This window comes from Bemisia tabaci, chromosome 9 (genome assembly GCF_918797505.1).
Source record: "Bemisia tabaci chromosome 9, PGI_BMITA_v3".
NCBI lineage: Eukaryota > Metazoa > Arthropoda > Insecta > Hemiptera > Aleyrodidae > Bemisia > Bemisia tabaci.
In genome coordinates this window covers 16489924-16504099 of record NC_092801.1, presented here as the reverse complement: position 1 = coordinate 16504099, position 14176 = coordinate 16489924, and the positions used below count along the sequence as shown (strand labels likewise).

Here is a 14176-nt window from a genome sequence, read left to right as displayed (position 1 = left end):
TCAAAGTAAAGAGCATTATTAAAACTTTCAAAACTTACGCTTGCATGGTCTATCCATAAATATTCTTGCAAATCCAGGTCGGCACACACAGCGCATCACATTATCAATTTTTTGGCACAGCTCATTGCGTGCAGCCTTGCACTCTGGCCGACACTCGTTATCCGAAGAATGAGTCAAAATTCCACTGAGCAGCACATCATTCGGAGAGATCTCATTGGTCTCATCCGGCATCTGAATGTCGGGTCTCTCAGATGGCATGGGCACCTGATTCATTCCTTTCTTGTCTGACATTACAATGAATATTGATTCATTTTCTACCGATGGAACTGGTTTCGGTTCGGGGGCTTGAGGGGTTGTTGAAGTCGTCGGGTGTGTGTACTCCACTGTACTTTGAATTATCGGGACTGGAATTGTTGTGGTCACTGTTGACAGAATCCGAGTTGGCTTTACGATGGTATGGAGCTCAGTTACAGTGTCGACTAAGGTGGATGTTTTCGTCTTTGTTAAGACCAATGTGTGTGTTGACGGTTGCTGACCTTCAGATTGAACGACCGTCGTTTCAGTGATCGTAACAGATAGTGTTTGCGTGTGAGTGATAAAGCGCGTTGGCATCCCGAATGAGTCTGAACCAGCTGAAATAATTCCAACTTGATGGTCGATTTCCTCAAAGAGTACATCATCAGATGGGGTCTGAATTTTATTGCCTGTTTTGATACCAGGCAGCTTTGGTCGGTAGTTTTGACGGATTTGGTAGGGCCCGTCAAATGATTTGTTTGCGGACTCATCCCGGTTGAGAACCAAGCTGATTACGTTATGCTGGCTCACTACAGATTTTGTTGGTTTGATTTTGATGCTAGTGACTGGTGGCTTGGTTTGGATGTTTTCTGCAGGTGGGTTGAACGGTTGTTCTTTTCGTTTTGTTTCGATCGAGGGTGTTACTTGATGGATGTCATCCTCGAAGACAGTTTCAGAGCCAACAATGATGCCATTGCTCCATTGTGGAGTAATTTCCGGTTTCTTGACTGCCGTTGGGGCAATCAAGTCTTCTGGAATGGGTTTGCCGATGACCACGGTTTGGAGTGTTGGTGAGGCTCCCGAAACCTGGACTGTGCCAGGTTTGTGGATACTGTTGTCATGGCTCATGACAACCTTACTGTTAGCGGTTATTACTTCTGGTTTTTGAGAAGACTCTTCTACAGTCAAGGATCCTCCTAAAACAGGGCCGATTGTTTCTGGCTTTTCATCCGTGGTTTTGTGCGTGGTTGTCTTGACTTTCGACAAGAAGTCTTCGACAGCTTTTGGGGGTTGATCGTTGCGTGTTGGTTTCAGTATTTCACTGACGGGTTTTGGTCGAGTGGCATGTGGAATTTCAAACTTGTATGGTGCAGATGGTGGCCGGGGTTTAACCCTGCTTGGTGGTCTGCGCTTGTTTGCGTGGTTGACTGATGGATAACGTAGAGTTGAGCTTGGGCTTGGAGGGGGCGATAGACCAACAATTTGATCGTCACGAGAATTTTCTGGGTCTCTAGTTTCAGCACTATTTGAATGAGGCCTGGTTTCAACTGTAGGAGCTGGTTTTCTTGGCGGTGGAGGTGGTGGCGGAATTTTTTCATCGATGTTCATCGTTGGTACAGTTTCGTCAAATTCATGCATTGGGATCTTAGCGCCAAATGGAAAACTGGACAATGATTGGTTCTTATGTGGAAATGAGTGAGGTGTCGGTTCGATTCGATGCTCTTTTTCTCCATTAAACTGATATGGCTGGTTAGGATTGATGGGAGTTCCGTCTGGTTTTAGGTGAGTCTGTTGACCGATCGACACAGTTTGTGAATCGCCGGTTAGTTTTGGGAAGTTCTGTGGCTTGCCATTTACAACAGATGTTTTGACTCTATAGTCATCTGAGAAAATGTCATAATTGGGTCTACCGTGGTGGAAGGTGGCATTGCGGCTTGGTCTGTCCTCTTTGTTTTCAAACGAGCCGTCTTCTCCTGGAGGATTTATTGGCATACTTGTAGATTGTGAAACAAGCTCTTGAGGAACTTGTCCAGGCTTTAATGGTCTGGTTTTGGATTCTTGAATAATTTCACCTTCTTCAGATTCATATGAGTCATTATCATCAGCTGCATCAGGTCGAATGTAGTTATTTTGGATGTGGTTTTGATGCGATGGGGTGGAGGGAGAGGTTTGATAGTGATTGTTTATCCGATTTAAATCCACCTCCGGTCGTCTGAAAGAATTTGGCATCGGTGTTCGCTCCCTCGGAGGGGTATCTGGTGTTGGCAAGTGATGGTTGCCAACACCAACTGAAGATATTTCTATTGATGGAGTTCCAATATCAATGTTATTGATTGGCTGTCCATTGGAATCGATCAGAATAATGTGATGAGATTCAGAAGTTGTTCCAGCCCCAATGTGGATTCCTTGAGATGATAACGGTATATTTAAAACTGGAGTGGCTGGCAGTTGCGTGTGCGGTATTTTTAGCGGAGCAGATGGTTTTGGTCCTAAGACTTTTAACCCGACAAAACCAGGGTTCACAACAGGCTCTGGGTAAGGAGCTGGGTCATTGAAGATCTCGCCTTTCGGTCCATGACCGTTTCCGACAGCCTGGTCGCTGTAAATCAACGCTGTCTGACTGCCATGTGGTATGACCACATTTGCAACCTGGAGTGGTTTTATATTTACCAGGAGTGGATCGACAGAAGATGGTTCTACGAATGTTGGATGCTCTACACCAAGAATTGAGTTATGGCGGTGGGGCTCAATATTGTTGTTCAAGTCAGACGGGTACTTGCCAAATGATACAGTTTCGATGTGAGCTGTAACAACTTTGGTTGGCTGAATTTCGCCATACAACGGGATTGAGTTAACCTCTGGCCGCGGGTGGTCAGGGTAGTGGTCGACTGATGGTTTGATATAATGCTTCAGATCGTTATCCTTGCGGCTAGGGTTGATGGGGTGTGGTTTATGGTGGCTAAAATCTTTCACTGAGTCATGATGATGGTGGTGATGATGTTTAGGCGGTAACTTGTGCCTCAGGTCATGATGTGTTGGGTGCCTGTGACCAGGTGGCGCAGCCACTTTTTGAACTATGCCTTTGTCACGGGTGTAGCTTGGGATTGGAGGTGGTAGCATACCAATTGGAACATCATCTTTCCGAATAGGTTTGTCACCTTCTGGTGGGCGAGGTCCATGCACCGCTGGTCTGCCTATGATAACATCACTGTTTGCTGTGATTACTTGACCTGGGCTGATCGGTATTCCACCTGTTAGGAGAGGGCTTTCGATTGTTGGCCTGCTTACCGATTGAGCGCCTGCTCTTTCATTTACATCGATGTACTCTTCTGGCCTTTCCACTCTCTGACTTTCTTCTGCAACAGAATCTCCTGGCTCGGAATCTGCCAGACCACCGACTGGTATATAAATTGGTGACCGGTTTGGAGATTTGGTATGTGTTAGTAATGGATTTGTAGCGGTGCTCACTGGAGGCAGCTTTGTAAATGGTTTAATGGTTGATTTGTTGGTCGTAAAAGTTTCATTCTTTTTCTTGGTGTTACTTTTAATCAAGCCTGCCATTACATTTAGGACAGGCGCAAGGGCTGCCAAGCCATTTACTCCTACCGATCCTAAATTAAACAGTTCATTTACACCTGTGCTTCCGCTCTGCAAGTTTGGTACCTTGTTCAATGCGGATCCATCTGGATGCTTACTCACTGGGTCTGAGACCGGAATGATGGTCACATTCCCATCTTCAGAGGTCAGCTTGATAATTTGTGCACCAGGACCCAAGGTCACGCCATTTTTCATGACTGTGGAAGATGCGAGAATGGATGTTTCATACGGTTTCTTGACTGTTTCCGTGGCGTTGGTTTTTGAAGCATTTTGACTCTTGATATCATTGATGGCCGTTGCATTTGTTTTCTTGTGATTTGTTTTCGTGTTGTTCTTATGATTTTTGATTGGCTCAGTTGGGGCAGCGTTTGCGGGCGATGTCTGCTCAAAACTGGGGACAGCCAAGTTGAAAGATGTTTGGAATGGTGCCCGGACATGGTTGATAGCAGTTATTTCCATTTTCTGACCATCATTCAATGTGGCAGTGGCAATAATCGGCACATCACTTTTCAGGGAATTCTTCAAAGACGACAGGTAGTCAACATCCAACAAAGATGTTGCGAGTGACTCTGTCACTACGTTTTCCACTACTTTCGTACGAGAGTTGACAATTGTACTGGGCTGTTTGTTTTCACCTTTACTCTGAACCAACGTTGTGAAATACGTATAAGTTGTCAGGTAAGTTTTCGTGGCAAAGACATTGATCGACTTGTCAGCTTCTGTTTGAAGCATAGCAACCTCCGTTGGTTTGACCTCTTCAATTGAGGAGGCAGATGTTGGCTGAGGGTTTGCAGTCCGCTTAAGGAAAAACTTTTCAGTGACAATGTCAGAGGAAACAGCAAAGTTAGACTTGACAACAGTGTTTGTACCCTCCAGGAAGGTGCTGTAGTAAGTGTAGGTAACAAAATATGTTTTTGTCACATCAGTTGTGAGAGCAGTTGGCTTGATGTCGATGACTGATGGTTTGTTGTCAGTTTTTGTCACAACAACTTGGGTCAAAACGTCAGCTGTGCTCACAATTTTGAAATCGCCACTGTCCGAGAGAGTCTTGGTGAATGATACTGTAACAACAAAAATGAAAATTAGGTAAAAATTATAGATACATGGAAAAAAGCTCAAGCAAAACTGTATATGAAGTTAGGACCTTTGGTCAATTGCAACTCTTGAAACAATAATAATTTATACTTTAGTCAATTCTTCTCTAAAACAGACACACAAGCAAATCGATTTAAAACCCCTTGAAAATAATTAGCAATAGTTATAAAATCGAAAGAGATAAATTTTTGAGTAGCCAAGGAAGCCTTTAAGAGTTGAATCGAATTTTCAAGATATCAAGTCAAGGAGTTCTGCTACAGTTTTGAATGGAATTAGTTGGACGGAGTTAAACAGAGAGGAACCAAGCCACATCGGGATCGAACCGAGAAAAAGAGGTTTAAAGTTTGGCTCCTGCATAAGACTCAATGTAAAAGATAAACATAAAGTTCAATTTCTGCAAAATTTGCTCCAACAAAAACTTTGAATTTTTGGCGATAGATAGTAGAGCAGTGGTTGAGTTCAAAACCACTCATAACTCAATTTTTTCCAAAATGTGGGTTGGTTCCTTTCTGCTTAACTCAGTCCAGTTATGGGTATGGATTCTTGACAAACTGCTATCTATCTTTAAAGTTTCTACCACCAAAAATCGCTGCAAATATATTTACAACTAGGCAGTTTTGTTCAGTGAAAAAATAACATGTAAATAGATACTACACTTCCTTTCGAGGTGAAGAAAAATGATGAGTGCCTGTTAAAGCCCTGTAAAAGCCCTGCAAAAGAACTTGAGGATATCAAGTTACACTTGCCTCATTATAGATGGCAAAAGTAAGTATGAATTGCTTTGAGCACAGCTTTGAGCAATGATGGAAACATAAAAAATTGTAGGACGCAAAAGATAAACAGGTATCTTTTTGAGGAGTCGGTAGAACGTATGAGACACCAGTAAGCAAACTCAAAGAACTTAGAGTGACGTTTAGTCTAGAGCACTGATTCGAATTTCCTCTTCCAAATGAAATGAGGGAATGGTGAATGGATCTTTTTTTTTTGTAACTGCAGAAATAATCATATCAGTTTGCAGCAATGTAGACTTCCTGTCATACATTATTCTGAAAACTTTGGTACTTATGCTCTCATTGGTAAAAAAGTATTCAATGAAAATGAACTGAGCCTCTTGCAACTTTTTCAGTAGAATATAGACAGTAAAACTGCAAAAGAAGACCAAACCAACATTGCCTCAAAATTGCCTTTTGAGGCAATGTTGGTTTGGTCTTTTTTTAAAAAATAAAATAGGAGCAGAGATTTTGAACACCGCAATCAATAAATGCATTTTTGCAGTTTTACTGTCTATATTCTACTGAAAAAGTTCCAAGAGGCTCAGTTCATTTTCATGCCAGTAAAGGCTGCAAAGTTGTATCTTAATCTGCCGAAGTCAGGCCTTGAATTTTGCAGTATTACAATAGTAATGTTGTACGCTTGATTTCCTTAGAATATAAGTGAGGGAATTTCTCTGGTCTTCTAGATAATCTAAATGTTACTTAGTTTCTTCTTACCTTCGTAAATTGAATTTACAGAAATAGATACAATGCATACAGTTTTTGTGGTAGTTACAATATTTTAATATAAATTTTTCTTTATATTAACCTGGGAGTTTGAAATTTTAAAAATCTATCTATTTCTCAAAATTTTATTCTATTTCTTAGCTCAGACCACAATAAGTATGGCTTGGTTTCATGTTTGTTCGAATTTATTTTCTCTCAAAAGTTTCGTACAACACTCATCACCCCTACTACCTACCATTACATCTCTCTATATGTCAGCTTCAAATTTAGAAAATTCTACTCTTTTAAGCATGTAAACAGTATTTTTCTCAGTTTCTTACCTGTATTTAAATAAGTATTGGTGGTTTGGATTGCTGGCTCTGATGGTTGCAGCAAATTCATGTAGTCTTGGGGAGCAGTGACTGTATTTGCCACCGTCTTCTTGGATGTCACAACCAAGGGTACGTCCCCATCAACCAGAGTGTTGAAGTATGTGTAGGTAGTGTGGAACACTCCGGTAGCAAGACTTGGACTAGCTGAGAGGGTGATAGGAGTCGTTTTCAGGGATGGGGTTGGAGTTATCTTGTTCAGTTCTTCTGTTGCGACGTTTGAAATCACCTTCTCGTTGCTCGATACGACTGTTGCACCATCCTTGAGGAAAGTTGTCAGGTACGTGAACGTAGTCAGGTAGGTTTTTGTTATGAACTGATTCTCCAATTGATTCTGTTAAAATATATAATACAAGAATTTTAGTGCGTGGTAAAATTATTCTTGATTTCCTTAATATATTTCAGCCGCCTCAAGTTATTGAAGCTGAGAGAAAGAGCAGTATCATTTTCGGAATCAAAATTGAGCCTGCAAAAGTGTGGTGAGATAGATAGCATGAGAAAAAATAATCACGAAAAATTCCTGCCAGGCAACTAAAGTATAGGGCCTGTGTTAAAAGTGATGACATTTTGTTTGGGTCTTTCCGCTTTGAACGACAGGGACTCAAGTTAACCTGTAATATCTACACTGGTTCTCTTACATCCGTGAACACTTTTATTTCTAGATTTAGAGGTAAATGAAACTGGCTAGTTTCTAGGGAGTTTTAAACAGATTATACCTCCCGTGAAAAGAACCTTTCAAAACATTCATAGCCACTTTCTAAAATTAATCATTGCAGAGCTACAGTTCCCTTCAATATCTGAGTCAATATCAAAGGAAACAGAGCAGTGCTACTGGTGAAAAGATGGGAATTTCAGCAAAATATTTCATGCTTGCCAAAACTTGGACTTGCGTGAGTGTGCACTGAAAAGTATTTACTCCAAACACCGTTAGATGGCTACAGAAGTTTCGACCTCTTTTAAAAAAACACAGAACATTTCCAGAGACAACTAGCTCACTTTCGTAAAATTTTAAGAGAAAGGGATGCGTATCAAGACCTATGGGCCCATCATCAGATGCGACTCTAATGATGATGATGGGATCAAAGTTCCCGAAACGGGTCCCATCATTTAAGATTTTATGCATGTGGGTTTGTTTTCCTAAACAAATTTGGTGTTTTCCAAAAGTACTTGTTGAGAAAAGGTTCCTCCATTGGGCGTCATTGAGTGGCCAATGTGATTGAAAGTACTGAAGGAACAGCACTTAAGGCACACACCAAGAAGCACAACATAAAATGGTCATCAAGTTGAAAAATCAGTGCAGACCATCAGTGTGGGACTTGAGGCCCTGGCTTTGAAGGCCACTTCAAAGGCCAGGGGCCTGTATGATTTCCGTTGGGCAAATCGAAGGGCCATGAAGGGCTGACTTCAGTCGCCAACCTCCATGGTTCAAGTTCCAATCATTGAGTCTCATAAGTGCTGTGTCTCAGGTGATTTAAAAATCAATGACATACTGATACAAGAGTAAACATGCGGCATATCAGCAGGGTTGTTACCTCTAATACACATGATAAGATGCAACAGCTTCTCAGACATCACAGAGGGACTGTAATCGGAAAAAATTGTGATCGAGATGTTTCAAGTGTTGGATTGAAGATTTCTCGACGATTCCACGCGACCGCACTGCGATTGATTCATAGGTCATATTCATTATAATTCAGTACTAAATTAAGCTAACTTTGGCGTATTCAGAGATGTGTGATTTACTAAACATACTCTAAAGACATCTCTAGAGAACTATTACAATTGCTGCTATAACCTAAAATTGAAATTATTGTGGATAAAAATGTAAACAACGCGTGTACCAGTTAGTACCAACATAGAACATCTTCCCCGACACTTTCATTGTTTTCAATCTTCATCACCCCTCCTCTTTAACTCAAACTTCCCTCTTTCAATTGACATAAAATTAAATTTTATCGAATAATTGAAAATATATTGTGTCGTCAATTTATAAATTGTTCGAATCAAGCATATTTTCTAGGATGTACTTGCCAGGGGCCATTAAACACTTGTATTTCTTTTAAGTTGGCCGTCCCTTTTTCAAGACTTGAAAATGTGTCGGCAGCCAATCATCGCACTGCTTCTACTGGACGGTGGTTGGCTACTGACACAGAAAGACCCGCGCTTATATAAGCGCGGGAAATTTAATTTGACGGGCTTTTTTTCCAGGCGCGCATTTGCAGAAGATTGGATTTCATAGGGTGTGCAAAGAGTATGGAGTGTTGATATCTCGAGAGAGGTTTCGGATATTGACTTACGGTTTGGACGAAGCTTCCTCACATGAGAGAGGACAATTTTTTTAAGGGGAACCATGACCCCCCGCCCCTTAGGGGGTTGGGGGCTGGGGATGACCTTACTCTCTCAGACAACAATCAGACTAACAATCTCAAATGGGAACCCCCGTCGTGTGATACCTCCTTAAAAAGATCATGAATAAAGAACATTTTTGGGGCAAACCGCAGGTCTCTATCCGTCACCGTTTCAAAATAGCGACCGGTTAAAATTAAAAATGGCGGTATGGTGATGTATCCCTTGTTTATTGGTCGACTCGGATGAAATTTCGCAGGTATTTTACCACGGAAAGAAAAAATTTGACATTAGAATATAAGAAAAGCGCACTTTTTCCGAAATGGCGGCCTCCGTAAAGGGGCCGGAAAAATGCCAGAAAGAGGTTGTCTGTATTGTTTCCGCTAACTGGGATGAAATTTGCAATAGTTTTGAGTTCTGATGTCAGATTCGTTTGTTTTCAGTAGAAAAACCTCCAGTTCCCTGATTGCCTTGAAAGTGCGGCCAATATAAAAGCAAGATAGCCGCTTTCAACCATATTGGAGGCCACCAATGTGGAATATAAGTGTAGGGTACTTGGAAAGGGTACACATTTCAGGGGACTCTGAACTCGTAAATTTAACCGCCACCTGTGAATGAATCTGCGCATCCAATCTGCCCTAATCTAGAGGAATTTCCTAAAATCCAGAAATTATCAATTGATTGCTCAACTATCGATTCGTTCTCTATAGTGCTGAAGATTAACCTTAATCTAAAACTTGTGCCCTGCATCATCGGAGCTACGACGTACCTGAGATCCCTGAGGTAAGAGCATCATCATGTGGTCGGTGAGCGTGCTAGGGGCTAGAGTGATGGGTCTCGTAGGGGTCGGAGGGAGGACCCTCAGGATTTCCGGGCCGCCGGGCAGTGTGCTTTTGTCGCCCGCTACGATCACCTCCACGCCGTTGCTCATGACTTTGGTCGCCAAGTTGAACTTCCGCCCCTCTTCGAACACAGCTAAAAATGTTAAATAAAGTAGAGAAATTAAACCATACAGTTAGTACAACTAAATACAATTATTCATTAGTGATCGTCTACGAGAAACAGAATTAGAGAAGGCAAAATATTCAAGAGGGTGATTTTCGTTCAGTTGAGTGAAAAAGTTGACTTTGAAAATCTTGGATGGAGGCAAATCCACGGAATAGTTGGGCTGCATTTTGCAGTTAGGAACTATAATTTCCGGCCCGGTTTAAAAACAACGTATGTGCCATTAGTTTCCCTATGCACATAAGTGTTTTTTTTTTCAGATGAGCCAGAATTTATAGTTCCAAATTGCAAAGTGTAGTCCAATTAGAAACTTCGCGGTGCCGAGCGTGGCACTCACTTTGATCCAATTGCGCCTTCAATTAGACATGATACTGTACAAGACATCAGTGCTCGAATGATAATTGCCTTCTCAACTTTGTATCAATAAATTTAAAATCGAGTGCTGTCTACTGGGTTGCAGTCTCAACAAACAACAGAAAAATAATAAATAAAACTTCCGATTTGTGTAATCTTTATTCCCTTTTGTGACATCCATAAGCCGCGTTGTCTCACCCTGCTAAAAATGGTCCGTACAAATGAGTAGAAAATAAAAGTCATAAGAATAGAATTTTAATTCATATGAATTCAACTCATATGAATAGAGCTTCAACTTATATGAATTGAATTTGACTCATATGAGCAGAATTACAACTTAATCATGAATTGAATTTGACTCATATGAGCAGAATTACTCCATCCAGTTGTCGTCAACTCATATGGCTAGAGATCTCAACTCACATGAATTCAGCGTTGAATCTACCGTGTCCGATATCTCAGAAAGTAGTCACCGCATCAAAAAAATCATAAGAACAAAATGTTTATATTTTTCAAATTTTACATGCTTTGTCGGTGTCTCCTGGTCAGAAACAGCACTTCAGGAAAATGAAAAAAAAAATGAATTCATATGAGTTGAACTTTTCTACTCTTATGAGTAGAATATTCTTTTTTTTCTTCTTTTTTTTACCACTTTAAGTAGCCCACAAGGGCTAATCCCGCGCTTTTTAGTCCCGGCCCCCTCCGTCCCTACTGGACGACCATTCCCAGGCAACCATTGTTTGAGACCACCAAACTCGGATCAACATTCTAAGGATATGAGTAAGATTTCTACTCATACAAGTGTAGGAAGTTCTACTCATGTGAGTTGACGAATTCTGAATAGCCTACTCGTCATTTTTAGCGGGGCAACTCTCTCTACGAAGGAACTCTAGCTTTGTCTATCAATTTCAACAATCAGCCTGCAGGAACTCAAAACCGAAACCGACGGGTCTGCGCACCGGCGCGGACGAAGCCGACGAGTTTACGGTTGGGTCGGGCCGCGATTAGAGCGCAGTACGAATCGAACTTGTATGCGGATTTGCATTTGAATGGGCGCCCGGCGAGTCGTGTTGACCCGAAAAATCATAAGAACAAAATGTTTTTATTTTTCAAATTTCACATGCTACTTCGGTGTCTCCTGGTCAGAAACAGCACCTTAGAAAAATGAAATAAATTGAATTCATATGAGCTGAACTTTTCTACTCTTATGAGTAGAATATTCTAAGGATCTAAGAAAGATTTCTACTCATACAAGTAGGAAGTTCTACCCATGTGAGTTGGCGAATTCCGAATAGCCTACTCGTCATTTTTAGCGGGGCAACTCTCTCTATACCTCCATCCGATAGAAACACACTAGTCTAAAGTTGGCTGCAGGTGCTTAGTCACAAAGCCATTAAACAAAAAAAAAAAAAAAAAAAAAAAAAAAAAAAAAAATCTATGAAGGGACTCTAGCTTTGTCTATCAATCTCAACAATCAGCCTGCAGGAACTCAAAACCGAAATCGACGGGTCTGCGCACCGGCGCGGACGAAGCCGACGAGTTTACGGTCGGGTCGGGCCGCGATTAGAGCGCAGTACGAATCGAACTTGTACGCGGATTTGCATTTGAATGGGCGCCCGGCGAGTCGTGAAATTTGACCCGATGCGAGGGGGGAACCGGGGCCCCCCTCGCATATTTATTCGGCGTAATCTATTGAGTCCTCGGGTCTCGATTGTCGACCGTTTTACCGCCGGCCGCCGGGCGCATCCTTTGTTTCAGCACCGGCGCCGATCACCGACGCAGATACCGACCGACCGGGCGATCGGGGCTTGAGGTAGGTCTCCGGTCCTCGGCACAATGGACCACTCGACAGGGTCCGCATGGAGCGCTAGACGAGGGAAGAGTTGGAGTGCCGCAATAAGTGTTTTCTCATAAAACCTCACGCAAAACACGTGAAGCATGTTGAAAATGGACCGAGCTTAATAGCAACGTACCAAGCCGCATTCATATAGTTTTATTTATCTTTTGATTCAAACTAAGGCCTTGTCTCCACGGTACGTTTCCATGGGATTTGTCCTAAGTTCGAATCGCAGGAATGAAACTTGTGGGATTTTTCCCAGTTACCGTTGCCACGGGACGAGGCTCATACGGAAAGTCGAGTATTTAACCGAGATTAAAATAATAATTACACTCAATCGACAATTAGACACATCGTTTTGACAAAACAAGCATGAACAATGGAGTAAAGAACAAAATATTGCACAATTCGTTTTCACTTCCTCTTCCTCTCTCAGTGGGTCCTAAGGGTACAAGGACCATACTTGGCACTGGGAAAAATATTGATTAACTCAATATTTTTCCCAACTTCGTAAGTGGGATTTTTCCCTGGGACAAATCCCGTGAAACGACCCGTGGAGACAAGGCCTGAACAGGTATGGGCGTAGGTGCAGAGGTTACACCCGCGACTGGTGGCCCTCCCAAAGAAGTTACGACCTTAAAAATGCTTAGCTACGTTTAGGTTAACAATTACTTTGATTACTTGTTACAAATTCGGCACCTCTTAAGTTTTTACCTTACGGACTCAAATTTTCTAAAAAAAAAAAAAAAAAAAAAAAAAATTGAATTTTTTTTCTCAACGAAAGGATACATTTTAATCAAGAGTAATACTCGTAGAATAGACTCTATTCCAATCAGTAATGAAAACTGAAGAATGTGCGAAAAATAAAACCGCTAGTTCTCCACGTATAAGTTGAATTTGGGAATTCTGAACGTAGTATTTCATTTGCGTATGTTCATTTGCATTACTCAAGAGGGTAGGCGCGATTTACGGTTTGTAATTAATACTGCAACTGTGAATGCCAATAGCGGATCTGATATGGAGGAGCATGGCTGGATTTGGAGTTTTACTTACTCCTTCCTGTCACGAGAATGTCGTGTTCAAATGCATTACTTTGTGTTTTCTATAGAAAGACCATAATTATCATTGCAATGTCTCGTAACAGCCACTTGAAATGTATCTTAGATAAGCACAATAGTGACATAAATGATAATATGTCAAATTGGATCATCAAGTCTTCAGCACATAACAGTCCTAAACCTAATAATTATTTTCACTTGTTGCTTACTAAGAAGTGAATTAAAAGGTGATTTTACTCAGGGAAAGTTAAAATTTGACTTAACTGTCAAATTTTTGAGGCTTATTTTTGAAAATTACTTTCTATGGTATTGCAGTTAATGAACGGAGTTTCAGGACCCTACAATCAATTTAATACGCGAGGAACTTGGTCGATGGTAGAAAATTCATTACAGGTTGAGCCCCAAAATTCTTCTTACGGAGGATTCAGACAAAAGCATATATTCTCCCATTAGTCTTATACCTATAGAAATCACTCTTATGATCATTCTAAAAAAAAGCAATGTTGAAATATTTTTGTTTGTTTGTCTTTTTGTTGGAACACAAAACAATCACTAAGACATTAAATAAAGTAAAGTTACTATCGGACATAAACATGAAAAGGCGGATAAAATATTACAAAAGGACAGCAAAACAAGGAATGGAGTTCCAAAACTATACATGAATTGAATTTCAACCCAAGTGGAAAGAATGCTTTACAAAATAATTTCCCTGTACAAAAGTGATAATTTTTTTAGGATGAGGGCATGGGTGAAAGGAAGAAGAAAAAACATACTTGGTAACCGTGTGGCATTTTTACATTTACCTTCCATTTTCCCAATATTTTTGATGAGGGTAAGTATATGTGATGGATTTTTACCGCATGGATATAAAATAATATGCACGTTAATGATATTTGATTTATATTTCTAGCTTTCAATTTAAGAGCTTTTTTTCTAATTTCTCTTGAAAGTCTTAAGAACTCTTGCTGGTCACGAAGTTTAGAGTTCAAAAGCAAAAAATCG

At 40.9% G+C, this 14176-nt stretch overlaps 1 protein-coding gene across 1 annotated transcript in view; it reads right to left on the bottom strand.

Annotated features, from left to right (window-relative positions):
- The window catches only part of LOC109036992 (uncharacterized), a 306985-nt gene that overhangs the window by 21590 nt on the left and 271219 nt on the right, over positions 1–14176 (bottom strand). The window contains exons 4-6 of the mRNA XM_072304404.1: positions 9690–9895; positions 6527–6908; positions 39–4673 (exon numbers count right to left, since the gene is read on the bottom strand). Coding sequence (XP_072160505.1) covers positions 39–4673; positions 6527–6908; positions 9690–9895 — 5223 coding nt within the window. The remainder of the gene's footprint in view (positions 1–38; positions 4674–6526; positions 6909–9689; positions 9896–14176) is intronic.